We start from the raw sequence: 26,298 nt of genomic DNA on the forward strand, positions 1-26,298 counted from the left end.
AACGAAAATAGAAAAAAATAATCATGATTTATTACTTTACCATAAAATGGGCCACCAGTTAAATATTCACGCTCGAGTAACTACAAAATTACAAAAATCCCCTCTTGGGCTCCCGGACTATTGCCTTTAACCCGTTGGAAACCAGGCATGCATATACAATATCTTATACCAACTATATAAGACTCAATACTGAGAAACACATCTATGATGTCACTGTGTTTAATTTTCCACATAATTTGCCAATTTCACCGCAGTCCTGAAATCCATCGTCGTTTAGTACTTAAATATATTTCCAATTCCAATGGAATTACGCGCGAAAACAATATCTTCCGGTCCCGCAAACAATCATTTGTTAATGGTATTTTTTTAATAAAACTGAATAATAATTATTTCTATAATACTTAACTGTTTTTAATCACAATCTTTTACACACCAAATGAGATATAATACCTTTTTTGAATAAAAAAGACATGAAATGTGCTTCATAATGGCTTCTGTTGATAGCTGATTGGACGGAACGTAACTGCCATTTTAAGCGTTGCTTAGTAACCAGTCGTTCATTTGATTTATCATATGCGGCAGATCGCCAGCGGCAAGCGGACAGGATACCTTTGTTAACTTAATGCTGCGTTTGCAACGCGCTCTACCATAGCGGCTGTGAACTAAATTTATTTAAGCGGCGCTGTCTCTCGGGTCGGGCTTGTCTTGTGAGTTCAGTGCGTGAATAATAAAGTTTTTAAAAAGACTATTAGTTATTTGTAAAAATGGCGACAGAGGTAACGAATAATGCACCAGTTATAACTGAAAAAGAGAAAGAACTGAAAGAAGATGCCGCCGTAGATAATGGTCAAACTAAAGAAGAGGCGCCGGCTGTGGCAGAGAAAGTAGAAGAAAAGGCTGAAGAGAAAAAACCTGAACCGGCACCACCAAAACCTACAGTGCACAAAGTTAATTTCGAAAAAGATATCGTATATTTGTATCAGTTTTCGCGAACACCGGTGTTGCCGTCGACGTCCCCGTACTGCTTGAAGGTAGAAACATGGCTGCGTTTGGCTGGTGTAAAGTACGAGGTAAGTGCTGAATGAAACATAATGGCATTTTATGTGTTTTGTTTTTATTAGAAACTTATGAACAGGCAACTGGCTGGCATGTGATAAAAATCCGATATTCTAACGTCGGATATGTCGGGTACTTACTTGGAATATCAGGACCGGTTTTAGGGCTGTTGCTGATTATCGTGTATCGACGAATTAGTATTGTAGTGAAAATTACGACTTTATTGAGGGATTTTCTAAATATTGCAAAGCTTCACATCACAACATTTGTTACAGTAGTTGCAAACGTTTAACTTCGATATAGCAACTGCGAATTTTGTGTCTTCTGCGAATGTCATATTTTTATTCATCGAATTTAATTTATATGTATTAATCTTGGGGTCATACTGAATCATTTGATATAACTATATCACATGAAAATGGTAGATTTTTGTTTAACTTAGTTTTTGATTTAAAAATAATACCACTTTTATATCTATATACTTGAGATACACATAATTATATAAGTTAGCATATTCAGAAAAAAGTGTACCATTTACTTTTCTCGAAAACCATCAACTACTATCTTCTTCTTCCTCCTGCCCTTCAACTACTATCTATCAATTTAAAATGGAAACAAGTGTCCGAAAACAATTGTCCGTTTTTTGATGCATCTTCACATACATTTTGTATGGATGGTCACAAAACTGCCACCCAAAAATTTGTATGAAAAACTGGGGACCAATAATCCTCGTTCTGATTCAAAATAACCCAAGTTGTTAGTTTTTTCTAAAAAACGCTGATAATCCCTAACCCCCCTAAGTATTAATTATAAGTTGAAATAAAGAACAGTTAGTTACTTCAGATATCTTGTAAAACTAAATAATAATGTAGGATAATTCAAGAGCAATGTAAATATTAAGCTTAAAGTACCCTATTTTATTAAATATATTTAAACTGTTCAAAACAAAGTAATAGCTTCCATCTAATTCCACTATAAACCTGAATTTACTTATGTTATAACTAAACAAGTGTATTTTGTATTTTTTATACATGCATTTATTACTGACTGCAGTACCTCATCGCATACAATTCTTAGGACCTCATGAGCTCAAATATGATTTTGAGATTTGGACACATTTGTTTGATGAGGAGTTCTAGGGACGACCCTGTATCCATGGCTAGACTATACCATAGAAAACAATAGCACAGGGAACATTGCAAGACAACTATGCATATTGTAAGAATAAAAATGATACATAGAAAAACTATGATAGCTGATTTCATTTTTACCTGGCCTATCCTCCTGGTGGCTGGGTATTTTTAACCAACTTCAAAATTTTTGGTTGTATTGTTTTTTAATGGAATTGTTACCTCGGAACTCTGTCATTTGCCAACCTATTTGTGAAATTTATTTTTATGATTGATAGTATAAACTACTTGCAGTTCGGTCCAATTTTTGACAAAATGTAGTTTGGATGATGGGATCAATGAGCAATCAAGAGAACTCCTCAAACTTATAGGCAACATACAGTAATTTCAATAAAAAACCAAGCATTTACTTTTAAGAGGCTTTGCAATCCTAGCGAAATAATGGTATTTTTTTTATGAAATTCCATTTTGGGAGAAAATGTTTTCCACTTACTACTACATTAGTATTAACTTTGACATTGATGAATTAAGCAAGATATATGTTTGTACAATATTAGAAATGACATTGGTAAGTGAATATGACATTTAATACAGAATTTATTTATTAGCTTCTTATCAAAGTGTAAAGGTGTTAAATTAGGTATGCATGAATTTATAAGTAAATTATTGGTTTGTTGATGAAAGTACTAAAACCGCTACATGTATGCCTATAAGATTTGAGGAGCTCCCTAGATTCCTCATGGATCTCATCATCCAAACTGGGTTTTGATAAAAACGGTACCAACTAGGGACTATATACATAAAAAATTTTTTTTCAAATAAGTTCAGAAATGACAGATTTCTGAGGTAACAAACATAGAAAAAAAAAAAACGTCGAAATGATAACCTCCTCCTTTTTTGAAGGCGCTTAAAAATTAGCTTTACACCCTTCAGGCACAAATCTCTCCGAGTTTAACCATAATGCAATATGTAGTGAGACTAGTGAGTAGTTAGTTTGAGTTGGGTGTGTCAGATTCTGTAGATTTTGTGTCAAACTTTTTAGTCAAATTTATTAACACTGAAAAACTGTTATTCAATGATTTATATTGATGAAAAATTTCTCTTCTGTTCTTTCTATCTTGTTACCCCCTGCTGGGGTTAAGGACTCGAATCGAACCATTTTCTTCCACTGACTCTGGTCCTGGGCAGCTTGGGTAACCTCCTCCCACCCCATCTCTATTACACCCAACTCTTGCTCCCGGAACGGCGCCTAGTATATGTAGGGAGACCAAGAGACTATATTTCCCTTTGCCAGGCACCTTCCAGGTCAGGGCCACTTTGCTTTGGAAAGGTGGGTGTCAGGCTTCCTGAGGATATGTCCGTTCCAATGCCATTTGCGCGTTTGGATCTACTTATGTGATGAAAAAATTCTGCAACGGTTAACATTAGACAAAAGTTTAGGCAGCATTGCCCGTATCCTGTATGTCCTATGTTACTTTACTATTATCCTTACGTAAGTACCTACCTAAAGTTATGGTTTGTATGTACCAATATGATTAAAATAAGACCACGCCTTACATTACTGGGCCGTATTAATTACATCGGTCCGCATAATGCACCTAACGGTAATTGTTAGATACCTTCATGGAAAAACTTACCTAGTAATGAATTAAATGGAAACAACCAGCAAAATCCTAAATCATAATCAATATACTAGGTACCTGGCAGTCTAAACTAAACAGCCATATCTCGCATTCTACCCCCTATTTCACTGACGTTTATGAATAGGATAATTAATTATAATGCTAGGTTTGTGTTCATGATGAGTATGATAACGTTATTTACACTCGGCACGTATTAGAATGGGCTCGTACGTTGAGTTGACTTTCTAGAAAGTAATCGACCATAGTCAAGCTCTGAAGGGGAGAATAGGCAAGAGATATAGAAGCTGTGCCAACATCATTAAGTACGACTATCTATCTAGTAGGACTGTTTCTTAAGTAAGCTAACAGTATAAAAACCTATATGTATAATATAATACTGCTTTGAATTGCGTTAAAATTGGTTGCATTGTATGATTCGAACATCCACTCCTCTAGTCCATTTACCAAGATATTTTTATACCTATGACTAGCTAACCCTGCGCCAGGTTTAAGTTGGTTGTATGGGCAATAAGGTTGTGTATTCATATTTTTGGCTCTTTTTCCGTTGTTGATATTTATTACCTTGACTGTACATAGACGTAGCCTTGGAATGCCGTTTGCGCGTTTCGTATTTGTATACGACTAACGATCCCCTTCCCTATCCCTATCTTCTGTTCGTTACCGTACATTAACCACCATTTTACCTTCCTACGATGATTAATTTCTGGATAAAATTACTACTAGGTGCCAGGCTCTGAAGTATCTGCCTGTGCAAAGTTTAATTTACAGCCGTGCTACCGATTTGGAATGATTTAGCTACAAACATAAAAAATTAGTAAAAGTTTTAAGTTTTTTAATAAAAACACGAAAGTGATATCCTTATCCCAATCATTGCGCCTACTGCACGAATGATTGGGAATACCTAAGATAAATAACCCATAAAGTTAGGAAAACGAAAGTCTGGAATTCTTTGCAATGAAACTCATAAGGGTCATTCAAACCTGAATAATCTAGCAGTGTAGCTTTTATTCGTGAACAATAAGACTTGAAAATAAAATAAGCCAGCTGTAGTTGGATTTAAGTGCCCCATGCGTTTAAATTATTATTGAGTAAATACTTAATTAAAGACGACTATATATACAACGTGTCCCAAAACTCAACGATAAGCCGGCACCAGAGGATGGAGCTGCTTATGATTAGTCGAGAAAAAATAAGGAAAAAAATATATCTCAATTATTTTAGAAATTACAGAAAAAAAATGAAATTCATCGAAAATCGACATCCCTAATGGTATTTTTAACGACTATGTCACAAATATTCAAATATTACTGTTTTTTTTTTGTTTTTGGAAACTTAAGTAGCCCTGCTATCTAACACAGTTCTTAAAAATACCATAATACATGTAGTTTTTACACAAAAAATAATCAAAATTCATTTTGTCCCTACAATTTTGAAAGATTTTTTCTTACAGTCCACTTTCAATCATCATGGTGTAAAAAAATAGTATCGACACCTCTATGGCAATTATTTTCAAAAGTTGACGCAACTAACCAAGATTCCAAAATGGTATAATACTTTAGGAAACCTAGTCACAAAAAAAAACAACGAATTTTTAAACAAGAATCGACATTATTTAATGTTGGCGGTAATCACTTTTACTGTACCCAAAAAAGGATTTTTGTTGTTGAAAAATGTTGAATAAATGCAAAGAAATGGTACAATTTTTTTTCCTTTTTTTTAAATTCATTTACTACATTATTAATACTACAGTAAATGTTCAAATTGCCTGCCACCGGCATTAATACAGACATGACATCGCCTTAGAAATGATCGTTTTATCCGTCGTGCATATCTTCTACCATTGATATGATCCGCAGCTTGTGTGATTTTTTGGCGAAGCTCGTCCAATGTTGCTATGGGTTTTGAGTAGATTTTGTCTTTAAGACAGCCCCAGTAGAAGAAGTCCAGGGGGTTCAGGTCGGGCGAACGGGGTGGCCACAAGATAGGACCAAGTCGCCCGATCCAACGCCCTGGATACTCTTGGTTTAAGTATTCTCGCACTGCACGGGCATAGTGAGCTGGGCAACCATCATTTTGAAATCACATGTTTTGTAAATCACGTAAAGGCACGTCTTCTAATAATTCAGGCAAGTCGTTTTGTAAAAAGGTCAAATAGCCATCACCATTAAGGTTTCCTTGTAACTCAAAGGGTCCAATTACATTTCCATTTAAGATGCCCGTCCATAAGTTAACCTTGAATTGATACTGAGATTTGTCTTCTCTCATCAAGTGCGGATTTTCATTGCTCCAACTATGTAAGTTGTGTAGATTTGAATAGCCATCTTTCTTGCAGGTTGATTCATCCGACCATAGAACTTTGTCTAAGAATTGGGGATCTTCCCTGTGCTTTTGCAGCATCGCACGGCAAAATGCGACCCGATGTGGATAGTCCCGCGGTAGTAACGTCTGCACACGCCTGTAGTGATATGGGTGAAGTCTGTGACGTTTTAGAATTCGATGTGCAGAACTTTTTGGTATTCCCGTAGCTAGTTCTATGGCACGTACCGAGGTAGTTGAATCGTTTTCTATTTCATTGAGAACTTCTTCATCGCGTTCCAATCTAGGTATTCCAGTGTGTCTCCTGTCAAATGGTAAACGACCTTCCGCAAAGGCTTGATGTACATTAATAAACACTCGATAATCCGGATGTCTTTGAACATTTGGGTACCTTTCTCGATACAATCTGCTAGCAGCGTTAGCATTGCATCGGCATTCTCCATAAATGAGATGCATATTAGCGTATTCCAACGGTGTGTACGGTAGCGGCATGATAAACGCTAAACAATCCAGAATACGGAAAAAGTCCAATACACAAAACACAATCACAGTCCAAAATAATGCCAGGTCAGTACAGTTTGCAGATCACCAGTCCAAAAAGCAAAGCCAAGAGTTGTTAGTATGAGAGCCACATCAATTAATACGGAACGGTGCACAGCGAACAAAGGATCAGAGTGTACTGACTTGAAAATTGTATTAACTACCCACATTTTCCATTGAAATTTTAAAACTTGCAACAACAACCCTTTTCAAAAGTGATTAATATCAACATTTAAAAATGTCGGTTCTTGTTTAAAAATTCGTTGTTTTTTGTTGTGACTAGGTTTCCCAAAGTATTATACCATTTTGGAATCTTGGTTAGTTGCGTCAACTTTTGAAAATAATTGCCATAGTGGTGTCGATACTATTTTTTTACACCATGATGATTGAAAGTGGACTGTAAGAAACAATCTTTCAAAATTGTAGGGACAAAATGAATTTTGATTATTTTTTGTGTAAAAACTACATTTATTTTGGTATTTTTAAGAACTGTGTTAGATAGCAGGGCTACTGAAGTTTCCAAAAACAAAATAAAAAACAGTAATATTTGAATATTTGTAGACATGGTCGTTAAAAATACCATTAGGGATGTCGATTTTCAATGAATTTCATTTTTTTTCTGTAATTTCTAAAATAATTGAGATATATTTTTTTCCTTATTTTTTCTCGACTAATCATAAGCAGCTCCATCCTCTGGTGCCGGCTTATCGTTGAGTTTTGGGACACGTTGTATATATACCAGGAAATTTTAGTTCCACAGTTTCTACTTCTGTAGGTATCTGTTAATTAGCACAGACTGCACAGGTGATGAAATAACTAGGTATGAATTGTATTCTGATCATAGCTGGCAAGCTGGTATGCACTGCATCAGTAAAGGTCTGCTGACGAATTTATGCAAGTCACGTCTTACCTGCTGCAAATAGGTTTGACATGGAGCAACAATCAATATTTGTATACCTGTCCGATGCTCTCTACTGATAAGGCGAGACCGAAAGGGCCACGGAAATAAAATGTTTACTTAAGTATGCAAACATTTCCACCATAACCGCTGCATAGGTCGGTGATCTTATACCGAAGTTTAGAAATTATTGCGTGAAAGTACAAACGGTAATAAGCAAGCGATTTCCCGGACGAGCACGTATTAGGCAGGCGGTGGTGGGTGTATTAGATAGGAATGCGTGTTACGAATAATGATAACTTACCTATAACGAGGTGCAAGTTATTAGGCACCATACCTACTGCTTTCTTAATGTATAAGCCGCGACCTTTCCGGTGCATGCGACATTAAACTCAAAATACACCACTGCTCAATTACTACCAATATTATAAAAAACTATTCTCATAACGAATGAAACTCAAATAAACTTGTTACCAAAATGAACCGTTCTCGATTTGCACTTTCCTCAATATGGGCCAATTCCAAATTAACTGAAGCTCATAAAAACCGGTACACAAAAGGCTCTTTTCCCAAAATACCCTAAATTTGAAATACGGGAAAGTATCAGAACACCCGATTTTCATAATGATTGATTCACAAAACGTCATGTTCCCAAAATACACCAAATTCACGATTGTCATACTTTATACGGGTATGTTGCTTTTTAGGGTTCCATATGAAATATGTATACATACTTATTACAATTTGCTGCAAAATAGTATCGATAAATTGAGTGAAATTAGAAAAAAAAACGTTTCCGGGCTCTTTAATTCGTATCAAATTCACGCCACTTATATTTAGGGAAGAGAAATTTTCAGCAAAAACTATTTTTGTTAAAAGTACTTGTAATGCACTATTCCCTAGATTTTTCATATTTTTGGTAAGCTCGGTATAGTAGTAGTTTTCTAAGATGTCAGTATTGCCTTATAGAACTTTATAGGGCAATGCGGATGACTACTACTGCTCAAAATTTTTCGAGGAAGGCGATTTCCTCCAAACATATACACTGAATCAAAAAACTTTCTTTGTAACCTCCCTATCCTTACTATTTTTAGGGTTCCGTAGTCAACTAGGAGCCCTTATAATTTCGCCATTTCCGTCTGTCTGTCTGTCCGTCCGCAGCTTTGCTCCGTGATGGTTAGTGCTATTAAGCTTAAAGTTGACATAGATATACAAATTAATATCTTCGGCCACATACACGTTAAGTGGGAATTACATTTTTTTTCGCTTCAATCCAATTGTGTGGGTTAAATGATGTCGCGGATGCGAAGCAACCTATAGTGCGATTCGCACATTTCCAATTATTAGAATTTTTGTTCTCGTGACTAAAATTGTACCTGTGCCCGTCATAAAGGAGAGCGGGCGCCCGTTTTGGTTCTCAATAAAAATAATTTCGATGCTGGAACTCCTCTTGGCCATGGCGAATCTCAAGAAACAATAAATGATGACATCGATTCCTTTCCTAAAATATGACAATCAAGAATTTAGTGTATTTTGGGAAAAGGCCGTTTTGTGAATCAATCATTATGGGAAACGGGTGTTCTGTGATTGAAATTTAGAGTATTTTGGGAAAAGAGCCTTCTGTGTATCGGTTTTTATGAGCTTCAGTCCATTTGGAATTGGCCCATATTGAGGAAAGTGCAAATCGAGAACGGTTCATTTTGGTAACAAGTTCATTTGAGTTTCATTCGTTATGAGAATAGTTTGTTATAATATTGGTAGTAATTGAGGATTGGTGTATTTTGAGTTTAGTGTCGCATGCACCGGAAAGGCCGCGACATGGCCGATAATTCTACTAGGTACTTGTTTGAAAAATACCGTCTTTGATCACGTAGGTAAATATAAAGCTTCTCGGATTTCGTCTTGTTTTTGAATTTAGAACTTTGTCTAATAATTGTTAAAATAAATGTTGGAATTAGTGTGAAATAAATGTCGAAGTTAAACGTAATCCCAACAAAAACTTACATGTGAAATAAGAGCCAAGTTCCAAATCCTGAAATTATCAAGGGTTTGACTTGGCTAGTTTTTACCGCAGGTTTTTACCAACAAACCGAATTTTAGAAAAGTGACATAGACAAATATAATAGTAGCCTATACGTAAAAACTAGACAAGACAAATCCTTTATAATTTCAGGATTTTTGTATTTAGTATAATGTGAAGGTGGTGGTAACAAGCTTAAAGTATGACTCACGCTAGACCGGCCCGGGCCCGGACCGAGGCGTCATTTTCTATAACGGCTGATCGGTGACCACGTGGTGCTTTCCATAGAAAACGAAGCACCGGAATCTCATCCTTCGTAGTGAGTCATCCTTAAAACGGTATACAATTCCCTTAGGAGCTGGTTGTTTTTGCAAAGTGTGTACCGTAAATAAACCAATTGTCCAAAACTACACCACACATTACACAAATTCAATATAATAATAATAATAAATAATAATAATTTAGCCTATATACGTCCCACTGCTGGGCACAGGCCTCCTCTCATGCGCGAGAGGGCTCGGGCTATAGTCCCCAAGCTAGCCCAATGCGGATTGGGAACTTCACATACACCTTTGAACTTCTTCGCAGATGTATGCAGGTTTCCTCACGAAATTCAATACGTAATTAAAATATATTTACCAATATTGTTTTTATCAAGGGGTATTCCCCAATTTATGAAATTGTATTACTTCAGAACTGCGTCGTTCAAGTAATAACGGCGTCTTAACTAAGATATCGAGTTAGTTTTGGACGACAGATGGGAAATTTTGGACTAAACTTGTTTTACGGCCGATAAGAAATAATTGTGAGTTTGTATTGCAGTTATTTTTAAATTTACAGTCAGTCCAACCTACTCGTAGGTTACCGTCTTCAAACTTGGTACTTGTTCAATGGGGTTGGGCTGCCAGTTTGAATTAAAACGTATGCTGGCGCAATCTGTAAAAACCTTTGACAGTTGCCCAGCAGTTGCCATTGTTGCCAACCCCATTGCGATCGCAATTAAATGACAGAGAAACGAATAAATAATTTGAATTAAGTAGGTATTATGAGTAGTAAATAACCGGCCAAGAGCATGTCAGGCCACGCTCAGTGTAGGCTTCCGTAGTTACTCTTCCGTCACAATAAGCTAAACTGGAGCTTAAAGTATAGTAAATTGTTAACCAAGGGATGAAACGGTACCTTTCACCTGAGTTAAACAAATAGGCAAATTTGCATAATCAGTACCTAATTAAAATAAGTCTTTTTAGTATGAAGGGAAAACTTTTTGCGATAACTCAAAAACAGCTAAACTGATCATGTCCGCTATAGTTTTCATTTAATGTATTTCTTAAGCTCTACTTCCACGATTTTTTTCATATTTTTTGGACCTATGGTTTAAAGTTAGAGGGGGGGGGGACACATTTTTTTTCTTTCAGAGTGATTATCTCCGAATATATTCACTTTATCAAAAAATGTTTCTTGAAAACCCCTATTAGTTTTAAAAGACCTTTCCAACGATACCCCACACTCTAGGGTTGAAGCGAAAAAAAAAATTCACCTCCACTTTACGTGTAGGTACCCTAAAAAAAATTAAATTTTTAGATTTTATTGTACGACTTTGTCGGCTTTATTGATTTATATATCCATGCCAAATTTCAGCTTTCTAGCACTAACGACCACGGAGCAAAGCCTCGGACAGACAGACAGACAGACAGACAGACGGACATGGCGAAACTATAAGGGTTCCGTTTTATGCCATTTGGCTACGGAACCCTAAAAAGGAGGAGACAAATCGCCCGTATTTTTTGTGTGTGTTTCCTCAAAACTCCATGAACAGATTTGGATAATTATTTTTTTGTTTGACACTACATACATATATAGTTCCAAGTTGGTGCCATTTTGGTCAAAATCAAGTTCTGATGATAGGATCAATGATGAAGAATTGAGGGAACTTCTCAAATCTGATAGACATCGATTTTTGTATTTTCCTTGCAATCTTTCCATATTTTTTTCACTGTTCAACCCGTCCCTAACCTAGAAATCATAGTTTGGGTGGTTTAAATAAATTGACTAATCATGGTCAAACGAAGTTTTGTTGAAGAAAACAGACCTAAGTATTGCGTATTTTACAATAATTGTGGGGTCATTTTTAGGCTGATATTTTGTTTGATGCTAGTCTTTCTATGTTTTTTTCGTTCGCTGGGAAATTAGGTTTTTAAGGAACGTTTGACTCAAACTCCAGTTCTGGTGGTGTGTTACATAAGGAATCGAGGGAACTCCTCAAATTGATGGATTCTGATCCAGTCCTCCAGACCGCTATTCTTGAAACGTACCCGAAGCGAGAAACTATTTATCGACGTCACTGTTTGGCTAGACAGTCTTAACAACTAAAAATAAAATTAACTTTAAAAAACCGACTTCATAATAGTATTTGATGCATCCGTTGTTTAAGAGAGGTCAAAAAAGGCGAGTGGCGTGAATAACAATTTGAGGCGAAACCGAAAATTGTTGACAAAGACGCTACGAGTATTTTTTGACTCAGTTGAACAATGTTGCATACAATAGTTATTCTACGACCAAGCACTTTGAAATCAAATTGTAAATTTAACAAAAAAATTTCATGTCATCTATCGCGATTTGAAGGCAGCAAATTTTTAGTTCTTGGGCCATCAGTCCATCACTGATATTTCTTCAGGCGTAGACACGAAGCTTTCGTCTTCATCCATTTTAACTTGAAAGACACTGTTTTTTTAACACAAAAGTGAAGCTTTTATTCGACAACCACAATAACCACATTCAAGAAGTAGCAAGGAATAAAAGGAGGGTACGGGCGGGAAAATGTATGAATAAAATTAAAGAAACTTGTCTATAGTTCACTAATTTGTCAGAGATGAGATGACATTTAAAATAAGGTTGGCTACAATGTATTTCATTCAATATTTTTTAAGTGTTCATTACACGAAGTATCGAAAAGTGCCAAAAAGATACTGCGTGTATGCACAAATGCGTTTTTGGGGAATAGACTAAAGGCTTATCTTGACAACTATTAGGTAGGGTTTTAAAGATGTGTGCACGACCCTTTAAATGACAAATAGAAGTACGGGGGTAGAAAAAGGAATAAATAAAATATCCCTTTTATATGCGCTAACAACTGATAAGTTGCCAAGCCATATATACCTATAATTACAATACTGGTCAATAATAAAATAACCCCAAACAACTTTTAGTAACTGCACCGGGGTCGGCATTTAGTTCGACAATGTGTTGACGCTTTTAAAATTTGGCTTAGCACCGACCGCCACCACTGTAAACATATCAGTTGCTAGCGCATATAAAAGGGATAATATTTTATTTTACCCTTTTTGAAGCCCCGGTAATTCTTTTTTTTAAGTTTATTCTTTATAGAGTGGTAAAAAAATCCATGTCCATTCCATGTCATTTAATGTAAATATTTACAAAACTTAAAACTAACATAGATGTAGTATGTTATCATTTCAACATTAAACTTGTAATATTTCAACATTAAACTTGTAATAAAACATTGGTCACAATGTTTGCGCATTCTTTAGGTAGGTAGGAAACGATACCTTTGTATGCGTCAGAACATGGCACAACGCACGTCGGAGGGGCTAAAGAATTCCTATCATGCTTGTTTTTAAGTTTGTCGTGGCTACTAGAAGGACTAATGAATGCGTGCGTGCATTGATAATGCTCCAGCCTGCGCCGGACATATTGTTTAACATTGTTTAACATTGTTTAATATCATTCATGGTTATTTTATTCTAATTACGTTTACATCGGTAGGTGTACTCAACAAGTTATCACACCTAACGCAGGATGCAGATAGCACCTACCTACACAGACGTGAAGTTATTTTGGATTTAACTATTATGATATTAAATATTTTTTATGTTCTTTGAATTGACAAAGCTAGTTAAAATAAAAACCGGTCAAGTGCGAGTTTGTTTACCTCGCGCACCGAGGGTTCCGTACAAAATTTAAAAATTTTCATGTAACTACAATCACGAAAGGCTTGACTAGAAGTATACTATGTGAACCCATTTCAATAATTCTTGTTTTATTTGAAAGATGGTGCCTTTACCGTAATCTCATAGGAATTTCAACTATAATATACACTATAATACACAAACGGGAATAAATTACAAAATGCATTTTTTTATTAAAAAAAAGTTATCAAGGTAGATATAATGTTATTATTATGTAAAAAAATCATAATTTTTCATTCGTAAACTTCAGAGATAAGGGGTGGGGGGGATGGTATCTTATTCACATTTTCCTTCCTAAGTCAATTTTTTTTTCACTATGAAAAAAAATTGTCTTGTAATGATCAATTTGAGCTCTTTCAAATGATACCCCACTTGACCTAATAGTAACTAGACTTTGAAATTATGCCGCCTCTTTATATTGGAAATATTCCATAATTAATATAATTATTTTTAATTAGTTATTATTTTATTTATTCCTTAAATTAACACTTACAGTCAAGCTACACATGTTAAAAGGAGTGACATTATATACGTATTGATACTAACAATTTACTTACTGCTAACTATACATTGATTGAGCTTGTCGTTATTGACTCTAGGGGTATCGGCTACTAACTGTCAAAAAACTAGCTTCAGTGCAATATAAATAAACCATTCCAATATGTCTGTGTTAGCGTTATCGTTATATTTCAAATCGATAACTTAAGTACGTCTCGAGATATTTAGCAATGTGACAGACGGCCGGACAGAGTCGCACTATAAGGGTTACTTTTGTACCTTTTTGGTACGGAACCCTAAAAACTCCGATTAAAAAAGCTGACACAGTTACAAGAATATACTGCTCTTGTTTATTTCAAGGAATCATTCTTTAAGTTATTTAACCATGACAAGTTTTATTTAACATGGTAGGTACCTATAAGTAAAATATATATCAACATTCAACATGTTTCGAAAATATATTTACAGTACATATGGTGCTACTTTATAGCACTAGTGCGAAAATTAGCATATTACGTTACTGTGTCGAACATTTAAAGGACCATATGTACTGTAAAACGTTGTACGATACATGTGCGAATAGGTAATTCGCAACTCGTTTCGATTTAAAACACTCCCTTCGGTCGTGTTTTAATTTATCGCCACTCGTTTCTAATTTCCTATTTTTCGCACTTGTATCGTAATGTACTATAATCTCATTCCGAATTCACGAAATGGAACAAGCCTCTCTTTCAATAACTTCAAACCTGAGGACAGTGAGCATGTCCCATCATTATTATTACTATTATTACCTATAGCTGTATATGTAGGAATGTACTTGAATATGTTTATTTAGCTCGCTCCAGAGGGAGGGTGTAGGACGAACGGTATTCAGGCCGTTGCCCTTTTGCATTTAACCTTGTTCGCCATCAACACGGCTACAATAAAACTAATGACATGAATGCGGTACCCCTATCAAATTGACGCTCTCTCAATCTGTCCCGCACTCCGTGTATAATTAGTGTAGTGTAAATATTTTTGAATACTCACTTTTTAAATTCAATGATAAACTAGTTTTATTTTTATCTTTTAATTATTACAGCGCCATCTTTAACGCCAAATTGAATTGATGATTCTTGAGGTTTATGATTTGTGTAATCGAGGTTCCGTTTCAATGTATCTCTTACCTAATTCTCATTATATTACTTTGTGTTTGGGGTTGTTAGAATTGTCTTTATGAGTGTTAGTTGCCTGTGGAAAGAAAAGTACAGTCAGCGATAAAATCTTGAACCAGGCAATAATAGTTTTTCGACACAAAGTTATTTCAGTGGATTTGGCTATGACATGGATTAGACCAATTATTAATTAAGTATGCCGTTCCTTAGCCCAGATGCAGATAACTTAATACATTGTTTTATAATGGTGTTACTCTGGTCATTGTATGGTCTAGAACATTTAAAATGAATGTCATGAAATGGTACTAATTAGAACCCAAATGCCTGGTTTTTAGATAAAAACAACTACCTGATCTTTCGATAAACTATAATAATTAATAATAAAAACCCTCGATTCGTCATGGACTCCATCATCAGAACTCAAGCTTGACAAAAATGTGCCTTGAAAACCTAACTACTTGACAAACATGTGAAGAGAGCAAATTGCGAAACGTGGACTATGCCTCGTTGAAGTTCCGTTCTGTTCATCATCAGCAGTTCCACTTCATCAAATGACACTTTTTTTAATGTAAATGCTTGATTTGTTAAAGAAAATACAAAAATCACTATATTTAACATTTGAGGAGTTTCCTCGACTCCTCATAGATTCTACTATCAGATCACGAGCTTGACAAAAATTTGTCTTGAAAACCTAATCTGCCTAACAAACATAACGAAGACGACAAATCGCCAAGCGGGAACTATGCGTCGTTGAAGAGTTCCATTCTGATCAGCAGCAGCAGTTCCACTTCATCGAATGTCCCTTTTTAGGGTTCCGTAGCCAAATGGCAAAAAACGGACCCCATATAGATTCGTCATGTCCGTCAGTCTGTCCGTTTTTTAAATGTAAATGCTTGATTTGCTGATGAAAATACAAAAACCACTATATGTATGCCTTTCACATTTCAAGAGTTCCTTTCACGGATCCCATCAACAGAACTGAGTTTTGACAAAAAGGGTCCAATCTGTATATATACATATATATAAATCTAATCAATTTTCAGAATAGGTTCAGAAATGACGGAGTTATGAAGTATAAACATTAAAAAAAAAAAACATACAACCGAGTTGAGATCCTCCTTTTGAAATCTTGAAGTCGGTTAAAAACAGCTGCAACGGAAAGCCACTGAGTTACTTGTTGTTTAACCATTAACTCCATGGTGCTGAATGGAACCTGCAAAGGTTATTAATATTTTTTATTTTTCTCTTGATGGAGTGAACATTTAGGGAAGAAGCTGCAAAAAATGAACTGTTATTCTACAAAGGAACACTGTCGTGTACAAAGTATGTCTACTGTCATGTTAATTTATGATCACATTCGAATGACTAACAATTTAAATAGGTGAAGAGTTCGAGAGATAAAATGTCCCCTTGCTGGCCTAAGGCCCAGCGCAGCGGTCAACGACCCAATTCCAGTGGGCGACGGCTTAATAGAGGCACGCAATCATTAATCTCTAAGATAGCAGTCAAAGAGTAATTTTACTGGCCTCAGAGGATTCATATGTTATTTGAACCGTTTCTTTTAACTGCGCACTTGAGATTTTATGTAGGTACTTATTATTTCCTCTTGATGACCAAATGCAGCAGCGACTGGGATAAATACACTCTCATGTGGTCAACACCTGCGTCAAACATCTGACTCATATTTTCGTAAATATGTTATGTACACAGTAAACTACAGACAATAGGAGGAAGGAACAAATAATACTATAATATACATCTTATATTACTTAGTCCTACAGGCTTAGTATGTTATATTCGTTAAAACTAGGCGATCTGTACCCCTAATGTAAATTTATTCGATAGCGAAACTTGACGTACGCGTTTGCGTTACGTTTATTTAGTTTTCATAACGCTATCGAATAAATTTACACTAGGGGTTCTGATCTAGGTCGCGTTTTACAAAAGTACAATTTGGCTGTTAGCCAACAATTTTTGTTAGGATAAGAGTCAAACAGCGAACTTGTAACTTATAGATTCGTCATGTCCGTCTGTCTGTCCGTTTTTTAAATGTTTGCTGATGAAAATACAAAAACCACTATATGTAAGATGAGACCAAGTCTATTTTTTCCCTAACCCCTGTTGATGAAAATTATTAAATTGATATCTTTGGTAGATTCTATAAAATAACCAAAATAATTCTTAAAGCTTTCATTACCTCAAAGTCAACCAATCAAGGAAACACGGGGTTCTAAATTTCTCTATTTCTCTACCGATCAGTGTTGTTTTTGTTGAATTTTGGGGCTTAAATTTCCGTGCTACAAGAGAAAATCTTAAGAATATTACCGTATGACAAAAAAGTGCGGGATAATGTAGGTATGGGAGATACAGCAATGGAACTGCTGCCGTATGCCGTGTTTTTGATCAGAATATTCAGACTGCACGTGAATTGCCGTATTTTGTAGCAATTACCGTATAAGAAGAACATAACTGCTGCTGATTGGCTTCCACATAGGCTAGCAGAGCACGTCTCGGGGATCATAAAAACATTAGTCTTAAAGGCCATGCGTTGAAAAAAGCAACTAGTTTCTTTAATATTTAGATTTATAAACTTTTCGCGTTGAAAATACACTCGTAAAAGCGCTTAGGACTTCCTCTACTCACTTTAGCTTTGACATACTTTCTTACAGTGCCTGTACCCGAGTTAGTTGAACGCGAAGAAAGTGCACTTACGACGAGAGCGGCAAATAGAAAACGACTATTTCCATTCGCAATTAAGTGATTTACGTGATCAATAGATATCTTAACTTGTAAATACAAATAATGTGCTGCTGAAGTACTTAGTTAATAGTTAATGCCATAACAACAAAATTGTTTGTTAGGACTCATTTCAAACTACTAACATATCCATGGTGCTGAGTGCGTGTTTCAAAGATTCAAAGAATCGCTTTGACCAGGGAAAATCTCAATGTTTCCATTGAACAGTATTGTAGCTATTTAGCTTGGCGCCGACTTCAAACATATCAGTTGTTAGCGCAAATAAAATAGATAATAATTTATTATATTTTTTTTATACTACGTCGGTGGCAAACAAACATACGGCCCGCCTGATGGTAAGCAGTCTCCGTAGCCTACGTACGCCTGCAACTCCAGAGGAGTTACATGCGAGTTGCCGACTCTAACAATCCTCCCTCTCCTCGTTGAGCTCTGGCAACCTTACTCACCGACAGGAACACTACACTTAATTAATCTTATTTTTATAGTTTTAGTTTTTGTTATGGCTGACGTAGCATTCTGCAGGACTCGTTCCTGTCTGGGGGAAAAATCATAACACACTTAACAGTTTCGCGTTCCAGGTACGTTTCAAGATCTAGATCGAAATTCATCAAGATTCGAGGAGTCCCCTCAATTCCTCACGGAACCATTCAGAACTGGACCTTGACAAAAATGTTCCTCAAAAAATCTTAGGTACTTACTTAGCAAACTTAATAAAGAAGACAAATCGTCAAAGTTGAAATACGTGTCGTTAAAGAGTTCCTTTCTGGTCTTCATCAGCAATTCCACTTCGTCAGCTGGCACTTTTTAAAATTCAAATGCTTGTTTTGTTGATGAATTCAAAAATCGCTGTGTGTATGCCTATGACATTTGAGGATTTCCCTCAATTCCTTATGGATCCCATCATGATGATGGGATCATCACAACTGGATTTTACAAAAATGGGACTTACTTGGAACTAACTACCTAACCTAACTGCATAGGTTAATCTTGGCAAGGTTAATTTTATCATAGCTACTATTCGCTGCACCTATACGACGTAATAGTACTGTATATATGCTTCGGCTTTCCAATTGCCTATTGGTAGATGTTCATAATTTTCATTTGTATTAGCCTGATTAATAATATTGAAACAAATTTTTCCGGGAAGTGACTTAATTGGCCCAGGTAGGCCATCAGGTAGAGCTGGCTATTTGTCACGCGACCTAAAGATAGAGTTAGCGCCTACATTTGTTTTATATCGTAAAAACTCCAATTGATTGATACCTAAAATACTTCAACTACCGCAAATACGGGTAAACGTGCCAATTGTAGTTAACTGTTAATGAAAGAGATCAAAGTAACCCACTCATGAGGTAAATATAAAAATTTAATATGAGAATTATACCTAAGTATATGAAATATTTTTAGCTTATTACATGTTTACATTACAATTTCACAATTTTCCTAAAAAAATATTGGGTTGGATATCGATAGCTAATAGTTGCACGTACTCGTAAGCAATTGATGTTTGTTTCACAATGGTAATGATGATTTATGATAATATTTTCGAATAGCAATCAGTAGGAGTAGAATGTAATCGATTTCGCTGACTTGAATGGGTATCGCCAACACTTATTATTCTATAAGGGCGCTGCGTTTTGTCCGACGTATTTGGTTATGGAATGCGACAGGAGAGCGTGTCCTCGTAAGACGAGGACTGGTGACATATATAAAAAAATATTTCAAACAACCGGCCATACTCTTGTCACATGCTGTTATAACAATTTCGTATGTATTGTATGTATATGGTGGATCAATTTAAACCGAAATCTAAAAATCACGCTATGGTTAAAATCTTAATAACTTACAAAAGTCAAATGAAAATAATAATTAATTTATTCATTTGAAACCTTGTCATATCACTCTTGACCTTTTATTTAATACGACCCAAAAATACCTGAGCGCTAGTAAGCCACCTATTTCAGTTACACCGGAAGTAAGTAACCGTTGCATTATGCAACTGTCACGATCGATCCCGCTTATTCGTATTCAGTGCTGTCCGTCTTATAGTAGTCTCATGAACCGTTAAAGCCTCCTAAATATAAGGAATTGCTAGTCTAATTTGGAACGTCAGCGCCTACCTACTTGTGAGTAGCTTTCTATACTTATCTAAAATAAATAAATAAATAAATATTATAGGACTTTATTACACAAATTGACTAAGTCCCACAGTAAGCTCAATAAGGCTTGTGTTGAGGGTACTTAGACAACGATATATATAATATATAAATATTTATAAATACTTAAATACATAGAAAACACCCATGACTCAGGAACAAATATCCATGCTCATCACACGAATACATGCCCTTACCAGGATTTGAACCCGGGACCATCAGCTTCGTAGGCAGGGTCACTACCCACTAGGCCAGACCGGTCGTTATCTAGTATGGAAAATGGTAAAGTAACATAAATACATACATAGTACTCGTATATAAAAGTAGTAAAAGTTTCTCACAAGTAATCATCTTATTGTTGTTAGTAAATTAAATATATATTTTAAATAACCCAACCGTATCCCATTTCATTTAACAGAAGGATACTAAGTGGCCTAACAGGAATCTATTTTTATAATCTTAATGTCCTTTGGCGGCGACACAACGGCAAGTGTTGAACACATTTAGTAAATCCAGCGTTTTGAACGCGGTTAATACGGTACTATAGAAGTATCCGTAGTATTTCTACTTCTACCTTATGCATATTGGGATGTACAATAGTGGGTATTGGACAAATATGTACTTATTTGATATTCAAGACATCTGTTTAAGAAATTTATAAAAATGTCACTTATTGCGACCTAACGTATATTAATCCAGCTCTCAATTAATAATATACTTATTAATATCAATTTAATAAGAAAACAAGCAACGGAGTAATCGTAACATATATGTTAACAAAAAATTAAGCAGTATTTTGTTCAAAGTCGATTGAAATAGTCACCTACTTATATGTAAGTAATGCACCTATATACGTATTTCTTGCTTGATATTGTGGCACCTAATTAGAACTTGCTACATCCAAGATATTTTGCAATACAAAATTAACTGGTACCTATATGTTTTTGGTGATTCATATGAGATGTACATATGGAGTTCTTGATGTAAGTTCCACTTCTAAATAAGCGTCACTTAACGTTTAGGGTACACAGTCGCGTAATCTTACTTGATCATTATTTGTTAATGTATATTATGTAGATTAGTCTGCCTATCAACGTAATGGGAGATCTGTTTGTAAAAAAAAGGTTTCCCCGTCGCCGTAAAAGTAACGCACGCCTTGGAACAGTCGCGCATTTTGCAATGAGATCTAGAAACCGCAGCCGCGAGTAAGCCAGTGAGCTATGAAATCATGACACGGTATGCCGACTGCACTTTCTCAACCTACTGCACCACGTCGATGCACCTAATGTAGCCTACAATAACAATCAATTATACGAAACTAACCAAAAGTCTATTATTATGTTAACAAATAAAATAGCAATGTGGACATTCTTTTTATTTACCTAATCGGTTCTGTAGAACCAAACCTATCTTGTCTACGGAATGCGTGAGTCAGTCTAACAATTTTTTATAACTTACACCGTGGCCCAAAATTACGTTGACAAAATTAAAAAGTAAAATTTTTGAATTTGGAACGCCAAACGAATTCGGTTCATTTTCTGTTACATTCTTACACATATTGGCAACGTTTTATGAATAATAGCTTGTTTGAATTATATGAATATTTTTGGTTTTTATGATGTCTACGCAGCGTAAAGCAATAATTTCCTTGCACGAAGCGGGAAAACGACAGTGTGAGATAGTTAGATCGCTCGGTGTCAGTCGTCAACTGGTGTCCAAGACTATTGGGCGGTATAATGAACTCGGGCATCTTGCTGACCGCCCAGGAAGAGGAAGAAAGAGGACTGTTAGGACTCCGAGGCTTCGAAATGTTATAAAAAAACGGCTTAGTCGTAATCCACGGACCAAAGTGCGAAAAATGGCTCGGGAACTGGGTGTAAGTCGATCAACGGTCCAACGTATTGTCGCTAATGATCTAAAATTAAAGGCATATAAGCTACGTAAAGCTCAGCTTCTAGAAGATAAAGATAAAAAAGTTCGTCTACAGAGATGCCGTTTGATTACGCGACGTGCCGCTACTGAAAAATGGAAAAATATCCTTTTTACTGATGAAAAACTTTTTTGTATAGAACAGGCCCACAATCACCAAAATGACAGAATTTACTCTTCTAGTCGCCCCGGAGAGGTCGCAGTCATTCCCCATCGTCAAAAACCGGATTCAGTTATGGTTTGGGGTGGTATTTGCTCTACAGGCAAAACTCCTCTCATTTTTATTGAAAAGGGTGTAAAAATAAACCAAGAAATATACAGGAGAGATATTCTGGAAGCTGTAGTTCTTCCTTGGAGTCAACAACATTTCGGCAACCAGCCGTGGATATTCCAGCAGGACTCTGCTCCATCTCACAGGGCCCGAAGTGTGCAGCAGTGGTGTAAAGACAATTTTCCAGGGTTCATAAGCTCGAAAGAGTGGCCGCCCTACTCACCTGATCTAAATCCAATGGATTATAGTTTGTGGTCTATCTTAGAAACAAGGGCCTGTGCTACAAAACACAAGAGTGTAGACGCTTTAAAAGCGAAACTTACCCAGGAGTGGGCAAAAATAACCATGGAGGAGCTGCGGCATATCGTTGAAAATTTTACCAAACGTTTGCGTTTGTGCATTAAAGCCAAAGGGGGCTATTTTGAAGACAATTGATTTTTCTTAAATAAAAAAGGCTGTATTTTTAATTTTAAGTTGTATTGAATAAGTTATGTAAGTATTTAATATTAAAACTTAAAAAAATCTTTGTCAACGTTTTTTTGGGCCACCCTGTATATTCACACCATCTGCCTGCCTATCTTATTATGCTTAGTTAAACTAACTTATTATGTTCTGAGTGGGTTGTTTTGCTCCCATAGTTTATACACTAAGGTAACATCATCGAGTAGGACGTGTAGTAGCTTCGTATGTATGTACGTAAACGTACGAAAATTATTACAAAATTCTCTTGGCAATGGTGTCACAAATTATGCTTTTGTAAATATTGATATTATAGGTATTACATACACGGTGTTTTTTTATGCATTCCTGAGCTTAAATTGAGTAACTTTCTCAAAGAAACCGGTATTCTAATTAACTCCATTTTGGAAATAACTTGCAAATTATGTAAACAAACATGACAGTTTTTTTTTAGCCTTTGACGTATAACATAAAATATTAATAATTAATATATATTTTAACTGGTAATTGAATAAATAAAAGATAGACTTAAGTATATCGACTGTTGATAAAATCATGGTTGAATAAGGCCTGTTTTCATATTGTTTAGTGTTTTGTATGAGTTTATACATTTGCTACTAAACTCAAGTACTATCTCGGACGATCAATATTCGGAATGCCATTGATATGCCATAGTCATACTATTGTTGAATAGTTTGGTTGTTTTAAATATACTGTCCGTGTTACAACTAAACTGCTAATTACTTTTTACGAAAAAAATGAAACTACAATTCAGTCTCCTTAAATGTACTTAATAATATCCCGAAATTAATGCAGTTTAAAAAAAACACTGTGTATACCTAGTTGGTTACTAAGTTCTGTTACTCGATTTGCAACCTCTTTATTTCCGTTAAAACAAATGCTACCGCAAAAAAATTATATAATGTGGTGGATTTGTGAGTAGGGGTCACAAAACCGCTAGTATTTTTGAAAACCGGTTTTTCGGTTTTTGTACATTACATATAGAGATATTCGTTGCAGGGATAAGTTCACATTTGTTTGCACACATATAATTTTCAATTTTTCATAGTTTGCATTTACCTTGTGGTTCGTACAATAAAAAGTTCGACTGCTAGTATTAGACTATACTCGTATTGCTAATAACTTTACTAATTGGTAGGCTAAATCAACTATCAAGGCAAGCGATTATTTTTGGTTTTTCTTTACGAATTGATAATGGGATCTTAGGATAGAGAGAATGTCTAACGGAAGACCAGAGATGTTGTATTGAAAAACAAACTATACGTAGGGTAGGGCAATTAGATATTTTTTTTTAATTCAATTATATGTTCTATTCTATATTTACTGATAAACTAAAAAGTAGAAATTACAAATAGAAGAAGAAGTTATAAGTAGTAATAAACTGATAATAAAAGTAATACTTACAACTATCAAGTATTTAAGTGTAAAACCGAAAAACTCGAAAAACCGGTTATTTTAAATTTTAAAGCCGGTTTTCTCAATCGACGAAAAACCCGGTTTTTTCGGTTTCGGTGAAACCGGTTTTGTGACCCCTATTTGTGAGCTATAATTATATACCACACATAACGCTTATATCGACGTATCTATAATGAATTGGGGCCTAAAAGAGAATCGTATCGCAGTAATTGCGTTGCACAAATGTGGGCACCCGCCAAACATGATTTTGAAGTTGCTTGAAAACCTAAAAATCAACAAACAATTTGTTTATAGCACAATTAATAGATACAATAGTACTCAGAGCTTTGATGACCGCAAGAGGTCTGGAAGACCACGCACCGTTCGGACCCCAGCTCTAATATAGGCAGTGAAGGCGAGAATTGCACGAAACCTCGTCCGGAAGCAAAAGTTGTTGGCAATACAGATGTCTGTGAAGAGAAGCTCCCTAAAAAAAGTTATCAATGAAGACCTTGGACTACACGCTTACCGCAGACAAAAAGGTCATTTGCTTAATGGACAATTAAAGACTGAGGCTAGAGAGAAGTCGCGTGCTATTGAAGGGGTACGCACAAAATGGCCACGGAAAAATACTATTTACAGATGAAAAAAATATTACCATTGAAGAATGTTGTAACCGCCAGAATGACAGTGTATGCCGGGTAAGTAATAGAACGTATACAAACCTATAATATATCACTCTGAATGTATAAATTCAATTTGTATAATTTTGATCGGAATAACATTCAATTGCAATAACATGCAATATGTATAACAACGAATTCTATAATTGTAAATTGTATAATAAACACTACATATATCATTGTTTACGATAACATTAGAAAGGTATAACGTTGAAATAATATAACATACAAAACAAATATCATACATTAAAAATAAGCGCAGCTTTTTTCTGTGGTAATTCTGGTGCTAATTTCTTTATCTAGAGGGTCACAGTTCTAACCTAACCTAACCCACTTTTAGCAGTTTTTTTTCTAGTAGTGTGTTTTATGAGGTTTGAAATTCTAGGTCATCCTACTAATTTCACTACTTAATTATATAAGATGATATTTATATTTTAATATGTATATATTATGACAGTTATATGAAATGAGCTTAACTTATATGTATATTATACCAAACAGCCATATGTATGTCGTATGTTATATTATTTTTATGTTATACTAATTGAAAGTATACGTTTACTTTATTATACATAAGATTAGTATACATTTTTAACGTTTGTAAACTGAAATTATTCCAAAAGTGCGTATATATTATAGGACGCACCCGTGTATGCCAAAAACAGTCAAGAGGCGATTGCGGCTGTTCCGAGAGTGTAACGAGGCCATCATCCCTCTTATGTGATGATTTGGCTGGGTGTGTCATACTCAGGGCTAACACAGGTTCATTTCTGTGAAACATGTGTGAAAACTGGGGCCAAAGTTTACCAGGAAACCGTTCTCGAACCAATAGTTGCCCTTAAACCACACTCTATTTCAAAACCAGCCATGAGTCTTTCAACAGGACTCAGCTCCTGCACATAAGGCAAAAACAACTCAAGCCTGGTTTCGAAGGAACAAAATTGACTTTATTGCCCACGAAGACTGGCCGTCCTTCAGCCCGGTCCTTAACCCCCTGGATTATGCCATATGGCAGGTTATTGAGGAGAAAGCCTGGGCTAAACCCCACACAAATCTTGACTTCCTCAAGCGGGCCATAGTTAAGACAGTGACGGAATTAGACATGACAATCGTGCGTGCCGCTATTGATGACTGGCCTCGTCGTTTGAGGGCCTGTGTCAAGGCCAGAGGAGGCCATTTTGAATGTAATTGTCTTATGTAATTCCTGATTTTGTGTACTTAATTTTAATATATAGTTTATTCAACTTTCGTTCGTATATTTTATGTAGATAAAGGTTATTGCAGTAACAGAATTTAGTAACCAACTAGGTACGCAATGTTAAGCAATAGTACATAGCCGGAAACGCTAAAGATGCACTCGTATTATTTGAAACTCACTCGTCCATC

General features: G+C 35.6%; 1 protein-coding gene across 1 annotated transcript in view; it reads left to right on the plus strand.

The window, feature by feature from the left end:
• Positions 1 to 566: 566 nt before the first annotated feature.
• LOC133534469 (failed axon connections) overlaps positions 567 to 26,298 on the plus strand; it is a 46,684-nt gene continuing 20,952 nt past the window's right edge. Inside the window, exon 1 of the mRNA XM_061873615.1 lies at positions 567 to 1,070. Coding sequence (XP_061729599.1) covers positions 765 to 1,070 — 306 coding nt within the window. The 5' untranslated portion in view covers positions 567 to 764. The remainder of the gene's footprint in view (positions 1,071 to 26,298) is intronic.

This window comes from Cydia pomonella, chromosome 1, assembly GCF_033807575.1.
Source record: "Cydia pomonella isolate Wapato2018A chromosome 1, ilCydPomo1, whole genome shotgun sequence".
NCBI classification, from domain to species: Eukaryota; Metazoa; Arthropoda; class Insecta; order Lepidoptera; family Tortricidae; genus Cydia; species Cydia pomonella.